Below are 18,999 nucleotides of genomic sequence, written 5' to 3' on the forward strand. Positions count from 1 at the left end.
TTAGAATATTATATTTTAATATTATTATTATTTTAGGATTTGAAAAAGTCGAATTGTTTATTATATTTCGTGTGAAAATTTAAGAAAGTTGTAATAATGAGATGGAATGAAATACTTTCACTATCCAAAGGGCCTAAGGCTCTAAGCAAAGAGAAGTTTCCTTCCACATTGTTATTCAAGAGCAGTGCTAATCACATGGACAGCGGCATCAGTTAAAACACGAAATAGGCTATAATGGATGCATGGACACTACATCCATTTTACCCTATTTCGTGTGTTAGCCTGTGCACTCGTCCAAGTCCCAATCAATTGCGTTCAAAAAAATATGATTAATATATAGCTCAACAAAGATATGGTTTGGGGTCACATTGTTACTTTTATTATTCTATATTTATTACATTCACTAAGAGAACATACAACAAGACTACATGAAAAACCTAAGGAATAATGGAAAATATGGTTTGTGCAATTGCAATTGCAAGCAATAAACAGCCGCCATAAATGAAAGCAATGCCCAAGGACTATTGAAATAATCACGCCTTAATTTTGCCATCCATACATTCTTGTGTCACCTGCAATGCATGTTCAGGTTCATGAAAGTTCTAGCATAAATGCTGGTCGAAAAAGCGACATGGTGAGCAAGCTTGTTAACCATGGCGGAAATAATTTCATCATCTCCCAAACAATTACTGATAATTCCTTTTTGACAAAGTAATTCAACATCCTTTGGAGACTTAATGAGACGGTCCATGAAGCACACATAGTTGTAGACATAATTCGAGCCATTTTGTGGATCACAGTAGTGCTCATATGCAATTAGATTCCATAAATAAGTCTCTGTACGATCTTCTATGCTCAAAGGTGAAATCTCCATTAGCCCATTGTTGAACTTTATGGAAACCAAGTTAGATTTCTCGTCCTTCTTGAATTTGACTCCAACCTCTTCAAGCTCTGTGGCACTATGTATGCTCCGGTCATCAATCTCCCTAAGAGCATGTAGACGCTTAAATTTCTTTGCCTTGTGGAACTTGACTCCTGCCTCACGAAGCTCTTTGAGGTATTGACTTCTAGATCCAGTTTTCAATCTTGTTTAGACAAAGTAGACCCTTAACTTTCTGTATCGCATTCAATTGGATTCCATCACTTTGCGGCCCTATTTCACACTATTTGGACTTCTGGTCTTCATTCCTATTTCGATCATATATTTCCTTAAAATTCTTTGCTTTGTTGAGTTCAATTCCAGCTCTTTAAGTTCAAAGGCAAAAGGTGTTGGTATCCAGTCGCAGAAGTACTCAAATAATCTATCCTTAAATTTATTTGCTATATTGATTTCAATTCGAGCCTTAAGAAGCTCTGAGCCAAATGGAATTGATTCCTAGTCTTCAATCTCTTTTAGACCATGCAAATCCATCAATTTCTCTGCCATATTGACTAGGGAGCCAGACCTCTGACATTCACTAAAATAAGAGATTGCCTTCCTCGTACTTTTCATTTTTGCAAGTAAAGGAATGGCAGCTTTACAAATCAGACCAAATAGGTGCTTAAATATCTCTGCCTTCTTGAGTTTGACTCCTGCCTCTTGACATTCTTTGGCATGATCTATTCCTATATCAAGTATTGAAATACAAATGGTTGCATGTATGCCACCAAGGAGATGCTCAAACGCTGCATTCTTGAATCTAAACCCAAACTCTAAATTTTTATATACTATTTTTAGAAGTGAATGGGTGAGAGCTTCATCCGTCAGATGAAGTAGATGCTCAATCTTTTCGGTCGAATTATAAGTTGATGTTTCGACATTCCATTGAAACGGTAAAAAGCTAGAGAAAAAGCCAAGGACAAGATCATTAAGTTGTGTCGGGATAATTTGAACTGTGGAGGTTGAGCTTCCAACACTAATTCCATCTTTCTCCTCAATATGAACAAAGTGTTCTTCTAAATTTCTAGATCCGTTACTCTCATTCATACCGAACAATTTAGAAAGAATGAATAATGGAAGTTGATTTTCAAATAACAGCAGATCACGAGCTATTGTAGAAACCATCCACTCCGTTTGAAAGATTGGGTCATATTCCTCTTGTCTTGTTTTCTTGTAGATTTCAGACTTGCGGAACAACTCAATAATGAAACAACCATCAAGTAGTATCATTTCTACAAACTGATCTGAGGTCTGGCTAGTGCATTCTACATAGCATTTACAAGCGGGTTCTTCCTATTCTCTCAAGACCGTGATGTATGCTTCTACACTTCCTTTCGTTTTTATAAGCATTTGTTGTAGATAGTGCAATTTATGCTCTTCCATAAACCCCTGGCCAACCTTGCCATGGTGGTAAGGACCGATGGCAAGCAGCGTAGGCTTGTAAGCCTTCTTGTTTACATTATGTAATAGCTCATGCACTTTATACATACAACATTGATTACGAATTCAAGTCGAGATAGCACGCTTTTCCTCAATTCTAGTGGAGAGTGTATTACTACCCATATTGCAGAGAAGTAGTACAAATCTCTGTTCCTAATACAGAGCATATAGATTCTCACTAATTTTAAGAAAAATTTATGAGAGAAAAATGCAAGCTTTCTTAACTATTAATACGAATAGAGAGAGCAATAAAAAATAACTTGTATCGAGTCCCAGTGGCGGAACCATATTAAAGTTCTTGTAAAAGGCTAGGTTTTCCTCCACTTAAAAAAAAAATAGAAAAGAAGCAAGGCTTCCTTAATAATTCTTTGCGAAGCTAGCTCTTAAAATTAATATTTGTTACTATCACTTATAAAGAAATGAATAAAGTATTAAAAAAAAAAAGGAAGTAGTAACTACTGAACCAGTAATACCAAAATAACTATATATATATTGAAACTGTAAAATCCACATACCGTTTGATCTTAGAATTCTTTTCAGAAGATTTGCACGTCGGAGTTCCATCTCAAAAATGAAAGCAAAAAGGAAGAAAGATAAAAATGACCTTACAATTTCAGTATGTTTTTCTTTTCAATGTGCAATAATGGACTTGCTCAATGATTCGTCGTAGGTACGTATGACTGCTCGCCGCAGATTGCTTCTCTTGCTTTACTGGAACAAAAATAAAACAACACTAGGGATGAAAGTTACCAAACACAGAAAACTGCTCAATAATTCACGATGGATTCTTTATATTTCTATCTACAATATCTAATTACAACTTACTTTATTCAATCTAACTAATAATAATTTCTATAATTCACTATACATCAATTTTTTTTTTCTCTTTATTACTTAAAATATTTTTATTTTTATTCTATATCTATTCTCTTTTAAATATTTCTTCGTATTTACAATATTATCTCACCATATTGTATTGTGATTGTAATTTATTTATTTACAAATCAAATAACAAAAATAATCCGAAAATAATTTAAAGCAAAATCAAAAGTTAAAAGAAGAATTAATTGGCTTTATAATATAATTTATGGTTAATTGTAAAATTAGTACATAGGTTTTTACGTTTTGATTTTCAGTTTTTGCAAAATTAACATAATTTCAAGAAATCTACAATTCAATACCTATCTTAATTTTACAATTAGAACTTTAATAGTGTCATTGACACATGGCATCCATACGTGATATGCGAGTCTCTGATTGGCCAATATGATATCAATATCCACGTTAACCAACCTCCCATTTTCTTTTTTTTTAAGAAAGAAGTAAAGAGGAAGAAGAAGAAGATGAGAGAGAGGAAAAAATCGTCTATACCCTGAAAGGCTAAAAGAAAGAAGAAGAAGAGAAAAAACAAATAAATAAAAAAAATCTCCAAAATAAATAACTAAAAATATGACGAAGTCTCAAAATAAATGCCAACTTCCCAATGTACTAAGTCAACAGAGCAAAAAGAAACTATTCAATAAAAATTCTCCAATAACAAGTACCCTCTTTGTATTTAATAGACTATGCTCACAAAGCTTTACCCATGCTTTCTATTCAATGCACAATTTTTCAGATTCTTAATATCGCTCTTTTTTATATTTTAAAGACAGCATGACAAAATTCAGCTCATGTCTAGACAATGCATGTCAGAAACATTTTCTCCTTTTCATACAAATTTCATGAGTAATGCCAAAAAAAGACCGAGGTTGTTTTTTCCAAGTTCTCATTTCGTAACAAAACATGCAAAATTTTCAAAAAGTCAACCTCAGTCTGAATAATTCATGTAAAGCCTAGTATAGGAACCTCGCTTACCTGAACTTCTTAACTTTTCATAATTTCTCCACAGCAGTATTAAATGAAAATCAATCGTCACCTGTAAAATAGTCACGTACTCCCATAAATTTCCAATCGAACACATATATAAAGCTTAAACCTGAAATACTAAGTAACCTATTTTTCCTTTAAAACAATCTACAACTCTTATAACTCTAAAATATAATAAACTCTCAATACATCGATTTCACTTGATACCTTCGAAGCATAAACTGTAAACTCTTTAATCTTGATACCAACTAATATAATTAAAAAGAAGCTTCGTACTTTGGATTGTAACTCAAGGGACAAAGACGTAATATCCTAGATCTAATCTTCCCTAACTTTACGTAAAGAGCAAAACCACGTTAGCTTGTAGGGAAGCATATACACTGGACTCAGATACGTGTACGATGGAAAACTCATCGTGAGAGCAGCTGCGAGGTGGTAGAGAGATGGGTGGAGCTGGCGGTTGAGCATTGATAAGAGAGGGAGAGAGAGACAGGGTGAAAGAGAGAGAGAGAGTAACCGTGAGGGAGAGAGCATGAAGACCATGTCGACAGGGAGTAACCGAGAGAGGCGAAGGTATTGTGATGGTGGCTCACGACGGCTCCAGGTTAGGTATGGTGGTTCAAGGTGGTGCAAGGTGCGTGTCATGGTGGTGTTGCTCGGTAATGCATGGTGGTACGTGAGGAGACGTGCAACATGCTTGGGGAGGCGTTGCTCTATTATATGGGCTAAAAACATAGCAGTTTCGGTTTTTGCTTCCCACTAAAGTGTCGGATATATTTTCAAAATAATATATATAATATTTATCACTAATAATATTTTGGGAATTTATTTTTGAAAGCTATGAATTATTTTGGAAAGAGTGAAATTAAGAAAAATTTATAAGCTATTGTATATGGTTATAATAAATTGGGTTCTTATGTTTAAATCAAGTCATTAGCTGGATTAGTGGTATTGATGGATTTGGTTAATCCAAAGGATTGGGGTTCGGATCACCCTCGTGACCAAGTGGGGTTTTTATTGATTGATTTATCGAGAGCAACACCCAGATCATGGGCGTGCGGCCCCCCACTAGAGCGCTAAGCGCGCAAAGCATGAATGGGCACTAGTGCCTGGCGCAACTCTTGGAAAATAAATGGCAAAAGTCACAACACTATCGAACCCCTGTGAGGCAGATGGTAAAGAGGCAAGGTGACAGTTGGACTAAGTCCAATGTTTGTGCCACTTGGTAACAGGCACAATATATATACATGTTCGGATTAGATTATAGAAAAATGAAAAAGTTACAACTTTTCATTCACATCATTTGGTCCTCTATGAATAGACACATTGGCCTATGAATTTGAACAAATAATCACATAATGATAGAGTTCAAGAAGGCAATTTCAAAATTCTCTCTCCCAAAAGTTTTCATTTCTTCAAAACTTGTCATTAGGGTCTGTTCATTCTGTAGAGAACATATTTCTAATCTTTTGGTTGAATAGCAAAATCAAAGGGTATTCAAGGTCTAATTTCTTGTGTGCATAACGTAATTAGATAAATAGACTTGTTCTGGGCTTCATTGTATATTGGAGGCAAATTTTCTTGTAACCCATGTGCATATCGTAATTAATAGGGGCAAATATTGTCTTAAGAAAATGACATTCGTAACGCACCTTGAAGCAAATTTTCCTCACTATTTTCTGTTTTGTAGCCCCTTTTGCACCAACAATCTTAAGACAATATTTATTATTAATGGCGAATAGTTCGGAGAGTCTGCTTTAGATTTTGTAAAACTAGAACATTTTGATAGAGCCAATTTTCGACGCTGGCAAAAGAAAATGCACTTCCCCTTGGCCAGTCTCAAAGTGGTATATGTTCTAACCACTCCTAGGCCTTCTGTAAATGAATACGAGACAATCTGTAACAGCCCGCTAGAAATTCATTGGTGGAATTTCTATTGACTTTAGGAATCTCGTAAAAACTCCATAAGTTTTTATGAATCGACCAATCGCATAGGTTTTAGTCTATCAACATAGTCAATGTTATCACTCACTATGGTGCTAGAAATATGAGTTTATTTATTTGAGATGGTTATAAGTGTCAGAATGCATTATGGTCCACGCCATTAGACTCGGTGGATTATTTAGAATTCTATGGCGTAATATCCTATTTTTATAATTCCGAACGAAATGTCTGTTGGAAATTGTGAAATTATTTTTAGGGGCACTTCGAGGTTGAATTTCGGTATTATATTTTCACTGTAGGTTAATATGAATATTTAGGAATTTTTAGTGTTAAGTTTATGATTTACTTTTTCGGAGTGAATAGTAATCTCAATAAGCGCACCAATTGCAGTATTTCAAAATCATAGTGTGGAATGTCCAAATTAGATTAGAGAAGTTTTATTTGGACACTTGGCAAGATCTTAGCCACACTTAGTGAATAATATTAGACACTTGGCACCATGAGGAATGTTTGTTTGATTTGAAGGAATCAAGGTGTGAGATCATGCCACTTAAGCAAAACCTTGTTTCATCTACTCAACCAAATTGTGCCAGACCAAAGAGGTTTTCAATCCTAGTGAAACCCTAAATGGTGGGAATCCAATTGAAAGCCCAAAAGCTTTGTTGAAATCGAAACCCTAAACGGTTTCCCCAAACCCTAAAGTTGGCCTCTAAACCCTTTCTAATCCGATTTCTAGCATTGTGTTTAATCACTTGATTAAATCACTTCCACATGCTATTAATCCTTCAATTTGGGTTTGAACATCATTATCCAACCTTGCTAACCTTGAAAAATTGATTGGACCAAGTGATATTGGATTTGGGCTTGATAGCAACCCAAGCCCTCTTTAAACCCCAAATTTTAGGCCCATTCGGTTTAGGCCCTTTAAGGCCCACGAATTTGGTCACCATAGGATTGCTTCATGGCTAAGTTTTGTACCCCCACTTGGCTGGCCAGATCTTTACAAGAAGGGCCTAGAAGGTTCTTGAAAGACAAAGCTAAAGGGCCACCTCACTCTTTCACTCTCACACTCCACCTTGAGAAAAGATCTTGGTCTGATTTTTATGAGAAGAAAAGGCCAACACTCAACCATTCCTTCAGTCCTATCACTTTACATAGCTTGTGTAAGAAGCTCTCCAGTCCACTTCCCACGAAAAGCAGCTCTCCTTTACACTTTTTCTTCATAGAACACAAAAGACACTCTCGGACAGTTTTTCTTACCTCTTTTGAACGCCCATTTCGAAGCTTTTGTAAGTGTTTTCTCGCAAATTTTCCTTCATGAAAGTTGTTTCTTTTGGAGTCTAGTTTACGTGGATATCTTATTCGTTCCATGTAGAGATCATTTGATTGGTAAAAAGTTGTTTAGACCCCAGAAAGGTCATTCTGGGCGATAAACTGGAGAGTGTGTTATATTTTGGAGTTTTTGACTAAGCTAATGAATAGATCTTGGTCCGAAATTTTTATGGAGTAATGTTAACATGTGTATATGATTATTGGTTGAGGATTTGTTGCATGATTAAAAGTTTTGGTGAAATATTTTCTTAGGTCTAGAAACTTAGAAACTGGAAGAGGAAAAACAGTTTCTGTTTTGAAAAAGTTTGAAGCTTTTATGGTTTAATCTTATTCCAATGGCTTTGATATTTTTATTGGAAGATCCTAAGCATGTTATGTACATTTTAGAATGTTATTTTGAAAATATTTGATGTTAGTTACGAAGATATGAAATTTTATGCATTGAGATATTTGGTTAGGCCAAAGTGATGATGTTCTTGGCTAAATTTATGTTTTGGTTGATGTTTAACCATGTGATCTTGAGTTTGATGCTTGGATCTGTTTTAGAACATCTTTTTAAACCATGTGATGTTTTGGTTTGAAGATCACATGTTTATAAGTCATGGATCAAGAGGTTGATCAAAACAAGTTAGAAACAAAATTCTGTTTTGAACTTAGAAGAGAAACCAAAAAGTTCAAGTATGGTTTTAGTGATTTTGATGACTTTTGTTCATGAGTCAAAACATGATTATTCTTAAGAATATGTTATGAGTGTAGTAGAAGAAAAATTTTGGTTTAATCATGAGTTTTGAGATTTGAAAGAATTACAACAAAAAGCAAAGGAAATAGCCTTGTAAGTTTCGGCCATATAGAATTTTGATGGTTGTGTTTAGCTTTAAATTTTTCTGAATTCATATTTGAGCTTAGGACAAAATTTACATGCGGTATGTAAATTTTGGTGATTTTTGGAGTTAGGATGCAAAATCCTGGAGTCAGGGGTAAAATGGTCATTTTCCCACATGTAGAGGGTAAAATGGTAATTTTACTCTAAGTTGATATTTTTCCATATTCCTAATTGTTAGTGATTAAGTTTTAATTTTTAGAAATCACTACTTTCAGTTTCTCGTGATCGCACTTGAGTTTTGTCTCGAAGCGCGAAGATCGAGGTAAGTTGGCTTTCAACTTACTATCAGTTTAATGTGTATGAGTGATCAGTAAGGGAACTAAATTGTATACATGCATGTTATCATATGTGCCATGCCAAGTCATTACATATTTATCTGTTACACAGAATTTATACTGTCATGAATTATTCATATGTTACACAAGATATTCTGTCACGTATTGCTATACATTGCAAGTATGTTAAGTTAAGTATGCCGTCTATTACATGTATTTCATGTCACGTAATATTCACTGTCACATGTTACGCCATGTTAAGAAATGTTGTCTGTTATATGGTATGCCATGTTACGAAATGTTGCATGTTACATGTATCACATGTGTTGAAATGTTCTCTGTTACATTTATGTCTCGAAGTACATCATGTATGTCATCTTACGTTCATGTCATGTTACGCTACGTCAAGATTTATGTCTTTTATGTCACGTTTATGTCATGTTCATGTTACGTCACGTTACGAAATGTCATGTATGACAGTTAAGTTATTCATGTCAATCACGACGCTAAGCGCTAGGATGGGGTAATATCCTAGTGGAACTCCTTTGTTCACGCTGGAGTGTCTAAATATGTGTGAAATTCCCTGGGTTGACGAAGTACAGTCAACAGGTTGCGAATGGGGCCTAATTAGCTGGTGACCGGAGCGCGCCAGGCACTAACGCCGATGGTGCCACACATTATGTTACGTGTGTCCACAGCAAGTGTGGCACAAACAAATAAGTCATGGGGCCACAACAACTGTGGAGCATACACTACATGAGACACAGCAATTGTGACACGTAGAATACGTGGGGCCACAACAACTGTGGAGTTCGTATTAACGCACTCACAGCTGGTATAGACACCTGTGATGTGATGCGGTAATCGGCAGGGACACACGGCTCAAGGGAACTGTGTAGCACTCATATGGTCACGTTAATGATTAAGTCTATTGAATAAGATTCCAAGTTCAAGTCATGTTTCACGTTATGTTATGTTCAAGTTTACGATCACGCAATCATGGTAATCCCATGAGATAAGAATATGTTTCAAGTTCATGTTATGTTATGTTTACGTTCACGTTACATTCCAAGTTCACATTTATGTTATGTCATGCTCAGGTTTAAGTTATGTTCAACTTCGTGTTCAAATTATGCATGTTCACGTTTATGCTATGTTTCAAGTCCATGTTATATTTCAAATTCACGTTCATGCTATATTTCAAGTCCATGTTATGTTTCAAGTCACGTTCATGCTAAGTTTCAGTTTCAATTTAAGTTATGCCAGTTATGTTATGTTGTATGTCAAGTTATGCTATGATTACTTATGATTTGATTATGCATTCATGCTTTTACTGCCATGCATGCATAATTAACCGGTGTGGAAGTTTCCTGTTAACTTGCTGTGATTTGTTATCAAATCTCACTGTGGTAGTCCCAACTGCCATTCCCCCGAATGGTAGATTTTGTTACAGGATCTGAAGGAGAATCGAGAATCGACCAACTGGAAATGATCGACTAAGCGATGGTGTGACGTAGATGGTAGTACAGTAGTTACCTCAGGTTACTACTTGTATTTGTGGTGTTTAATCTCCAACACTCTTTTGATCACAACCATTTTGGACTAGTGTTGTGATCCCAGTTGTTTAGTACGTCATTATGTATGAAGTATGTTGTAAGTATTTGGGATATTTCGGTTTGGTGCATAGTATTGCTAAAGAAAAAAATTATCCTCTGCGAATATTGCATAATGCTAGATGCATGTTAGGAATATTGCATCTTATATGTCATGAACGGGGGCAGGTAACCTTGTGTTGCATGTCTCAACGCTTCAAATGTTCGTCAGATCCCAAGCGGAATTTAGGGGCGTCACACAATCGCTCAAAGTCGAGCAAGGATCAAATGGGAATAAAACGACTACATATGCAAGTGACATATCTGCAAAGCAATGTCTGACACATTGTTTCACGCGTACCAAAACAAAGCAACTGCCAATGATCTATGGGACGCACTTGAAAATAAGTATCTTTTAGAAGATGCTACAAATAAGAAATTTTTACCTACAAAATCTTTCAATTATACCATGGTAGATTCTAGGCCTGTTGTTGAACAATTTAATGAGATTATGCATATTCTTAATCAATTCTCTCAACATGAGATAAAAATGGATGAATCAATATCGGTTTCCTCCATTATTGATAAACTTCCTCAATCATGGAAAAACTGTAAAAGAAGTTTGAAACATAGAAGAGAGGAAATGTCTCTAGAAGAATTAGGTCAACACCTTCGTATAGAAGAAGAGATTAGACTTAGAGACATTAATGAAGAGCGTGACTCTTTGACTTCCAACACGCACATGGTAGAGGAAGGAAATACCCACAAACCTGGACAACCCAATGAATCTGGATATGAAAACTAGAAGAAAAAGAATAATTTTGAAAAAAAATCAAAGTCACTTCCAAAATGAGAATCATAAGAATCTGAGAGTAAGTTGCTTCCATTGTGGCAAGTAGAGTCATTACAAAAGAGATTGTCGCTTTCTTAAAAAGGAAAGACGGAACTCTGGTTCTAGAGAGAATTATGAGGCCAGGATCTTTGAGACTAACACTCTTGAAGGAGATAACTCTTGGTGGATTGATTCAGGAGCAACAAGGTAAGTCTGTAAGGATAGGAGCCTGTTCAAGAGGTACGATCCAATGGAAGATGGACATGTTCTATACATGAGGAACTTGTCCACTGCCGTAGTTAAAGGCAAAGGAACAATAAAAATGGAGTTTACCTCCAGAAAAGTTCTTACTCTCAAAGATGTGTATCATGTACAAGAAGTTAGAAAGAATCTTTTATTTGGTAGTTTTCTGAATAAGTATGGGTTTAAATTGGTTTTTGAGTCAGATAAATTTGTATTGACCAAAAAGGGTAATTTTGTGGGGAATGGATATCTAAGTGAAGGCATGCTCAAACTCGATATTATTAATTAAATTAATACTTTACTTAATTTATATTATTTGTGGCATTGTTGTTTAGAACACATTATGAATGTGAATGCAAACAAATAAAAACAATTGTGACTTATATATATGATTTTCTATATATTGCTATGTTTATATAATGCATTCAAAGAACCAAGTTAATAGGGTAGTTGTGCAAAGCATTTTATGATATTTGAGAAATATCATAAATCACGGTATTGAGTACGACGGGTTTCCTTCGGTTATAGAAGGAGGTTTTCGTCGATTGTAGAAGGAATATAGATGCCAGTTGGGAATTGAGCATGATGATCAAATCAACCAGTGGGTGGATATTTACTCTTGGTGGAGGAGTAATTTCCTGAGATCAAAGAAGCAAGCATGCATAACTTACTCAACTATGACGATTAAGTCTATAGCATTGGCATCTTGAAGCAAAGAGGTAACGTGGCTAAGAAATTATTGATAGAGATCTCAGATTTAAAAAAAAAATAAAAAATCAATGCCACCAATGCCTTTGCATTGTGACAGTCAAGCTATATTGTCACGGGCCTAAGCCATATATATAATGGCAAGTCTAGGCATATTAAGGCAATTACTCACAGATAGAGTTATTACGATTGATTTTACAAGATATTGCCAGAACTGACATATCCATTAACTAAAGAACTTGCAAGTGATTTCATGTGGGACATCAAAGGGATGGGTTTAAAGCCAAAACAATAAAATCACCAATAATGGAAACTCAACTCAACTCATAGACATATCATGACTTGAGTTCAATGAGCAAAGTACATTATATGTTTGTGGTTTGCAAGCACTATGATACCAAAATTAGTTTTTCAAACTAATTTACCATCTCAACGTTTGGGGTGCTTGGTACTGTAATGAAAAGGAGAGGCTGAACAATAAGCTCTTAATAGACTTATAACATAGTTATGTTCAAGTGTTTAGTTATAGGACACTTTTGATAAGTCTACACATATGAGTATCGGGGCTGCCTCCTATGCGAATTAGGCTTTGTCTCTAGAGCACTCATGAAACCCGGATATAAACACAAAGTCAATCCACGTGTCAGCTTTTATGAACTACCCAAAGAGAAGATAATTTATATGTGAGATATATCTGGCTAATCCTATAGAATCGCTAGTTTAAAGCATGTGTACTGTGCCATTCTGGTTAGCTTTGATGTATTTTTACTATGTGAAAGTTCAAGTCCAAAAGTCACATTCATTTATGTATAAGTTTTCCTATTCTAACCAGAATATATTTTGAAAATGGTGGGGGATTGTTGGATTTATTTTCAAAATAATATATGTGGCACCCCTGACCCCCATGTAACGACACACGAGAATCGAGATGCCAGGATGATGACAGCATGGTCACGCATCCCAATGATAGTGCCAAGTATGTGTACATGCAACAGTGTATAAAAACAATACAGCAGATAATTTAAGTAAGTCAACTAAGTACCAAAATTGTTACACAATTTAAAGATCAATAAAAGTAGTTTAAATAGTAGTACAGTCATCCCAAATAAAATGTAATACAAGTCCCAAAATAAAATGAGTGATCCCAAATCACTCCTCGGGCGGAGCCGAATTCTCAGGCTCGCCCTCATCTTCATCTACATCAAAATCTACGTTATCAAAAAGGGTACCGCAAGTAAGTATAAACCAAACAACCACGAGATTACAAATGCATTAATGCTACCAACAATAATGCATGCATATGATGAAATATGCATTATGCCCAAAACGTCATTTTCCCCGAAAATGAATACTTTCCAACGCACACCAAAATCCAATTTTGGCCCAAACATATACGTAAAACATTTTCCCAGAAAATGATTTACACAAAATCCATATCCAATACACGCTATTTTCAAAGAAAATAGTCCATTAATCCATTATTACCATATGCACCATGATCTCCCCTAGGGACCATCCATACGTCCTGGCTTCGTAGCGATGCCTAGTTTCGTGCCCAGCGCGTTCATGGCCAAGCACCCTCCACGCAACAAGCGATGCCTAGTTTCGTGCTCAGCGCGTTCATGGCCAAGCATCCTCTAGCCCTCGCCAGTAGAGGGGCCACGGAATCGATACGAGACCATCTCGTCCGATCCCATTGTCGCCCAGTGACAATCCAGGGGACGTCACTCAGTATATTCTGCTCTCGAGTGACCAAAGGAGCTCCATCGAGATAATGCCCCATCTCGGCTTGGGGTCGTGATACACACGCACTCAAAAATCATTTCACATGAAAACCCAGTTTTCAATAAACACATGAACATGAATGCAATTACATGAAAACCCAGTTTCCTTTACAAACATGATCATGCGTGCAAATATGCCATGTACATGTAACATCTCAATAATCAACAACTCCCAACACACCAAACACACAAACAACTCTATCCTCCAATCCAACCGACCCCCGTACTCCTCGGACTCAGTCCGATATAACCAACTAGTTCACAATAAAATGAGTTAGTGCAAAAATACATTTAAATCACGAAAGTTTTTTGGAAGAAAATTTACAGTGCTATATAATAATATCCGAAGGTGCAAGAAGTGGCGGCTCAGCAACGTAACAGTGAAAAATGCACTGTGGCCATGGGTCTCAAAAATTCACTTTTAAACTGGGACAAACCAAGACCCGAGATTGATAGAGTAGGGCTTAGGGATGTCGGTGAAACTAGTGGTGGTGGTGGTTGGCCATGGGTGGCGGCATAGAGGGTGGTCGAAAACCACAAACCCCAAAACAAAAATGTTGATGAATGTGCTTCACCGGTGACGGATCGGAGCTAAGAATGGGTGCATTGGATTGCTATGAGGTCGAGGATGAAGTGGTGAAGAAATGGTGGCTGGAGGTTGCGCGACGAAGATGCTGGAGTGAAGAGAACGTCGCGGCTTGGGGTTGTGCATGGGGACAAACGACAGCTTGAGATTGGAGCGGTGGTGTCACCGACCGGTGGGGAAGCTTATGGGAGGGGCAGTGTCACGCACGGCGGCGCGCGGCGGTGGCTGGGTGGAGAGGAAGAAAACGCACTGGAAGGGAGAGGGAGAGGGGTGTCACAAGGGAGAAGGCAGAGGAAGAAAGAGAAAAAGAAAGAAAGGAAAAGAAGAAAAACAAAAAAGAGAGGAAAGAGAAAATGGAGGGAAAGAAATGAGGTACAATCCTCACATCTTGGGTCACGAAAAAGATTCGACGGAAACGATTTCAAAACAACAAGTTAAATAAAATAATTTAAACGTAATGATAAAATGAAATTAAAATAGTTAAATTCAACAATAAGTTAATTAAATATGAAAAAGCAATTTAAATGCATAAAAGTAATTAATATTAAGAAAACACATCATAAATTAATTTTCACAAAATTAAAATTATAAAAATAAACCAACTAAAAATCCAACAACTTTAAAACAAGGGAATAAATTTTTGAATAAATAAAAATAATCATTCGCTAAAAATACACTAAAATATGGGGTGTTACAATATATATAATATTTGTTATTAATAATATTTTGGGGAGTTATTTTTGGAAGTTATGAATTATTTTGGAAAGAAAGAAATTAAGAAAAGTTTATAAGCTATTGTATATGGTTATAACAAATTGGGTTCTTATGTTTAAATCAAGTCATTAGCTGGCTTAGTGGTATTGATGGACTTGGTTAATCCAAAGGACTGGTGTTGAGATCACCCTCATGACCAAGTGGGGTTTTTTATTGATTGATTTATCGAGAGCAACACCCAGATCATGGGCGTGCAGCCCACCACTAGAGCGCTAGGCGCGCAAAGCATGAAAGGGCACTAGTGCCTAGCGCAACTCTTGGAAAATAAATGGCAAAAGTCACTACACTTGGGGATCCAACCCGTGTGAGGCAGATGGTAAAGAGGCAACCATTGGACTAAGTCCAATGTTTGTGTCACTTGGTAACAAGCACAATATATATACCTGTTCGGATCAGATTACAGAAAAATGAAAAGTTACAACTTTTCATTGACATACTTTGGTCCTCTATAAATAGACCCATTGGCCTATGAATTTGAACAGATAATCAGATAATGATAAAGTTCAAGAAGGCAATTTTGAAATTCCCTCTCTCCCAAAAGTTTTCATTTCTTCAAAACTTGTTATTCGGGTATGTTCATTCTATAGAGAACAGATTTCTAATCACTTGGTTGAGAAGCAAAATCTTAGGGAATTTGGGGTCGAATTTCGTGTGTGCATAACACAGTTAGACAAACAGACTTGTTCTGGGCTTCATTGTATCTTGGAGGCAAATTCGTTTGTAACCCGTGTGCATACCGTTATTGGTGGGGGCGAATATTGTCTTAAGGAAAACGACATTCGTAATGCGCCTTGAAGCAAATTTTTCCCTCACTATTTTCTGTTTTACAGCCCCTTTTGCACCAACAGAAAGTTGGTGATGGTTGGTTTGCGCGACGAAGTTTCGGTGCCGTGGGGTTCTCAATGCAAGGTTAAGGCGACGGAAAAGGGCTGACGAAGGCTTGATTGTACGTTGAGGTGGCTTGTCAGTTGCTTTTTGGACGTGGAAGGCAATGGTGCAAATCTGTAGGTTGTTGCCGACTATTGAAGTGCATGCAGCGGTTGGCCCCTATATGAGGACATGAAGGTGCTGGGCCGTGGAGGTTGTCCCACGATGGTTGGACGGTAGCATTTCTAGGTGCACCTTTAGACGTGGTGTGGAGAAGTTAGATAGATAGGGAGAGAGGGCGTGAAGGCAGCGATCGACATGAAAATGTGCCAACGTTGGCGCTGATAGTAGATGTTGCATGACGGGAAGAATGAAACCGAAAAAGCATGGGGGAATGAAAAAGGAAAAGGGGGATCGACGAGCATGGGCAAATGTTATTGAGCTTTTCCTACGTGCAAGCAACGATAACTCAGTTTTTCCTACGTGCATGGTGGTTGGCTAGAAGAAACGACTTTGAGGGGGGAGAAGGAGATCAACGTGCATGGGACATGCACGTGGCTTTGGGTCCATTTCAATAAAAACAAAAAAGTTGGACCTACGTTTTGATGATAAAAGAACTTAAAAATAAAACTAAAGAAAATTGAATGCAAGTGTCGTACTGGGCCTGGGTGTTACATCCTCCCTTCCTAAAAAAAATTTTGTCCTCAAAATTTGCTGCACCAAAGTGAAAAAAAAAAATCCATAATTCAAGCCATGCATATGACTTTATAGTGCTCAACAAAGCAACTAAAAGTCTAATAATAAATCAAAACTCTTCACATAATGTAATAACTTCAAGCAAGTAACGAATAAACTCTCCAAAGACCATGACTTTTAATCTCACATTTGATTGATGAAGAAATTCAACTCGTGATTTCTAAAAGTTAAAAATTACAATAATCCTAAAAAACCTAAAGTCCATAGCCACAAGATTCAATCTTAAGTGATCTCAAGTTAACAAATTTCGAGGACGAAATTTTATTTTAAGGGAAGAGGATGTGATATCCCATATTTATGTGTATTTTGACTAAGTAATTATTGCATTTCTTAGGATTGTGGGCTTTCTTGTTTTAAATTTTAGATGATTTACGTGGTATTATTTTACGACTTTTAACTGGAAAATTTAATTCAATATGTATTATTATTATTAATTATTATTCATTATTTAAAATGCTGTTTATTTTAAATTAGTTTATTGTTAGATTTTATTATTTTATTTTACTTAGTCAAACCCCGAGTTGAATGATTGGACCTCATTTTTTTCCCTCACTTTCTCTTTTTCCCTTTTTCTTTTCTCCTCTTTAGTTTTTCCTTCTTTCTTTTTCTCCTTTCTTTTTCCCCTGCCTTTCTCTTCCCGCGCGCGAGCCCCTTTCCTCACCCCCTCTATTTTCTTCATTTGCCCATAGCGCCGCCGCCACCCCTCCTATTTTCTTCCCCTCCGGCCGACGACCACCCCCTCTGATTTCAGCCTCTCCCACGCCGCCAATCCCCTCCACTCATGGCTTCAAGACGTGCGGTCTTTGTGTTCCAGCATCACCGTTGGCCACCATCTTTTCACCACTTCACCGACAGCCTCCCAGCTACCTTAGCCACCCATCCTCAACTCCGATCTGCCACCGGTGAATCCCCTCCATCCCCATTTCCGATTTGGGTGTTTTGGCCTTCAACCGCCACCCATGACCTACCACCACCACTAGTAGTTTCACCAACACATCTAAGTCCTTCCCTAGCCATCCCAATTCTTAGTTTGTCCCCATTCAAAATTGGGATTTTTGAGACCCACGACTTTAGCCCGAATTGCATTGTTTCATTGTTGTGTCGCCACTTCTAGCACCTCAGTGATCTTCAAAAATTATATTATAGTGCTGTAAGTATTTTTCCAAAAAACTTTTAAGATTTAAATCTATTTTTGCGCTAACTCATATTTACTGTGAATTGGTTGGTTGTGCTGGACTGAGTCCGAGGAGTAAGGGTGCCGGTTGGATTGGAGGATGAAGTTGTTTGTGTGATTGGATTATGCTAGGATTTGTTGGTTGTTGGATATTTGTGTCATCTCTTGTTCATTGCATAATTGTACGCATATTCATGTTTATAAATGAAAACTAGGTTTTCGCATAATTGAATACATATTCATGTGTATATTTGGAAACTAGGTTTTGATGTGCAAAATGGTTTTTGGGTGCATGTGTATCATGACCCCAAGCTGAGGTGGGGTATTATCTTAGTGGAGCTCCTCTTGTCACTCGGGAGCGGAATATACTGAGTGACGTCCTCTGGGTTGTCTCTGGGTGACAACGGGATCGGACGGGATGGTAGCGCTCTCGTGTCGACTCCATGGCCCTTCTTGCTAGAGGGGGTTAGAGGATGCTTGGCCACGAATGCGCTGGGCACGGAACTAGGCATCGCTCAATACGAAGTCACTCACATGGTCGTTACCCATGATGTGACGAAGAGAGCCAGGGTGTGCAGATGGTCCCTAGTGGAGATATTGGTTCATACGGTTAAAATGGATTATCGGGCTATTTTCTGGAAAAATAGCGTGTTTTGGATAAAAGGATTCTATGTGAACTATTTTTTGTGAAAATGGTGGAATATTGTTTTGAGCCATTTTTGGGGAAAATGGTAGGAAATGTTTTAATGGAATGTTTTGGGCCAAAATGGGATTTTGGCGTGCACTGGAAAATATTCATTTTCGGGGAAAATGAGATTTTGGGTCTAATGCATATTCCATCATATGCACGCATATTTGTTGGTTGCATTAATGCACTTTTATCTCTTGGGTTGTTTGGGTTGTTACTTACTGAGATTCATATCTCATGTGGTATTCCTTACACTGCGGTACCGTTTTATGGTACCATAGATTTTGATGTAGATGAGGATGTGGAGCCTGAGGGATCAACTCCACCGGAGGAGTG

The 18,999-nt window shown here is 37.1% G+C and overlaps 1 protein-coding gene across 1 annotated transcript; it reads right to left on the bottom strand.

Moving 5' to 3' along the window:
* Nucleotides 1-568: 568 nt before the first annotated feature.
* LOC108990821 lies at nt 569-2,149 on the bottom strand. The gene is made up of 2 exons (XM_018964917.1): nt 1,446-2,149; nt 569-1,085 (listed from the first exon to the last, which is right to left on the bottom strand). Exons 1-2 carry the CDS (start codon nt 2,147-2,149, stop codon nt 569-571), a joined length of 1,221 nt encoding a protein of 406 aa, XP_018820462.1.
* Between the last annotated feature and the right edge of the window lie 16,850 nt (nt 2,150-18,999).

Source organism: Juglans regia, chromosome 7 (assembly GCF_001411555.2).
Source record: "Juglans regia cultivar Chandler chromosome 7, Walnut 2.0, whole genome shotgun sequence".
NCBI classification, from domain to species: Eukaryota; Viridiplantae; Streptophyta; class Magnoliopsida; order Fagales; family Juglandaceae; genus Juglans; species Juglans regia.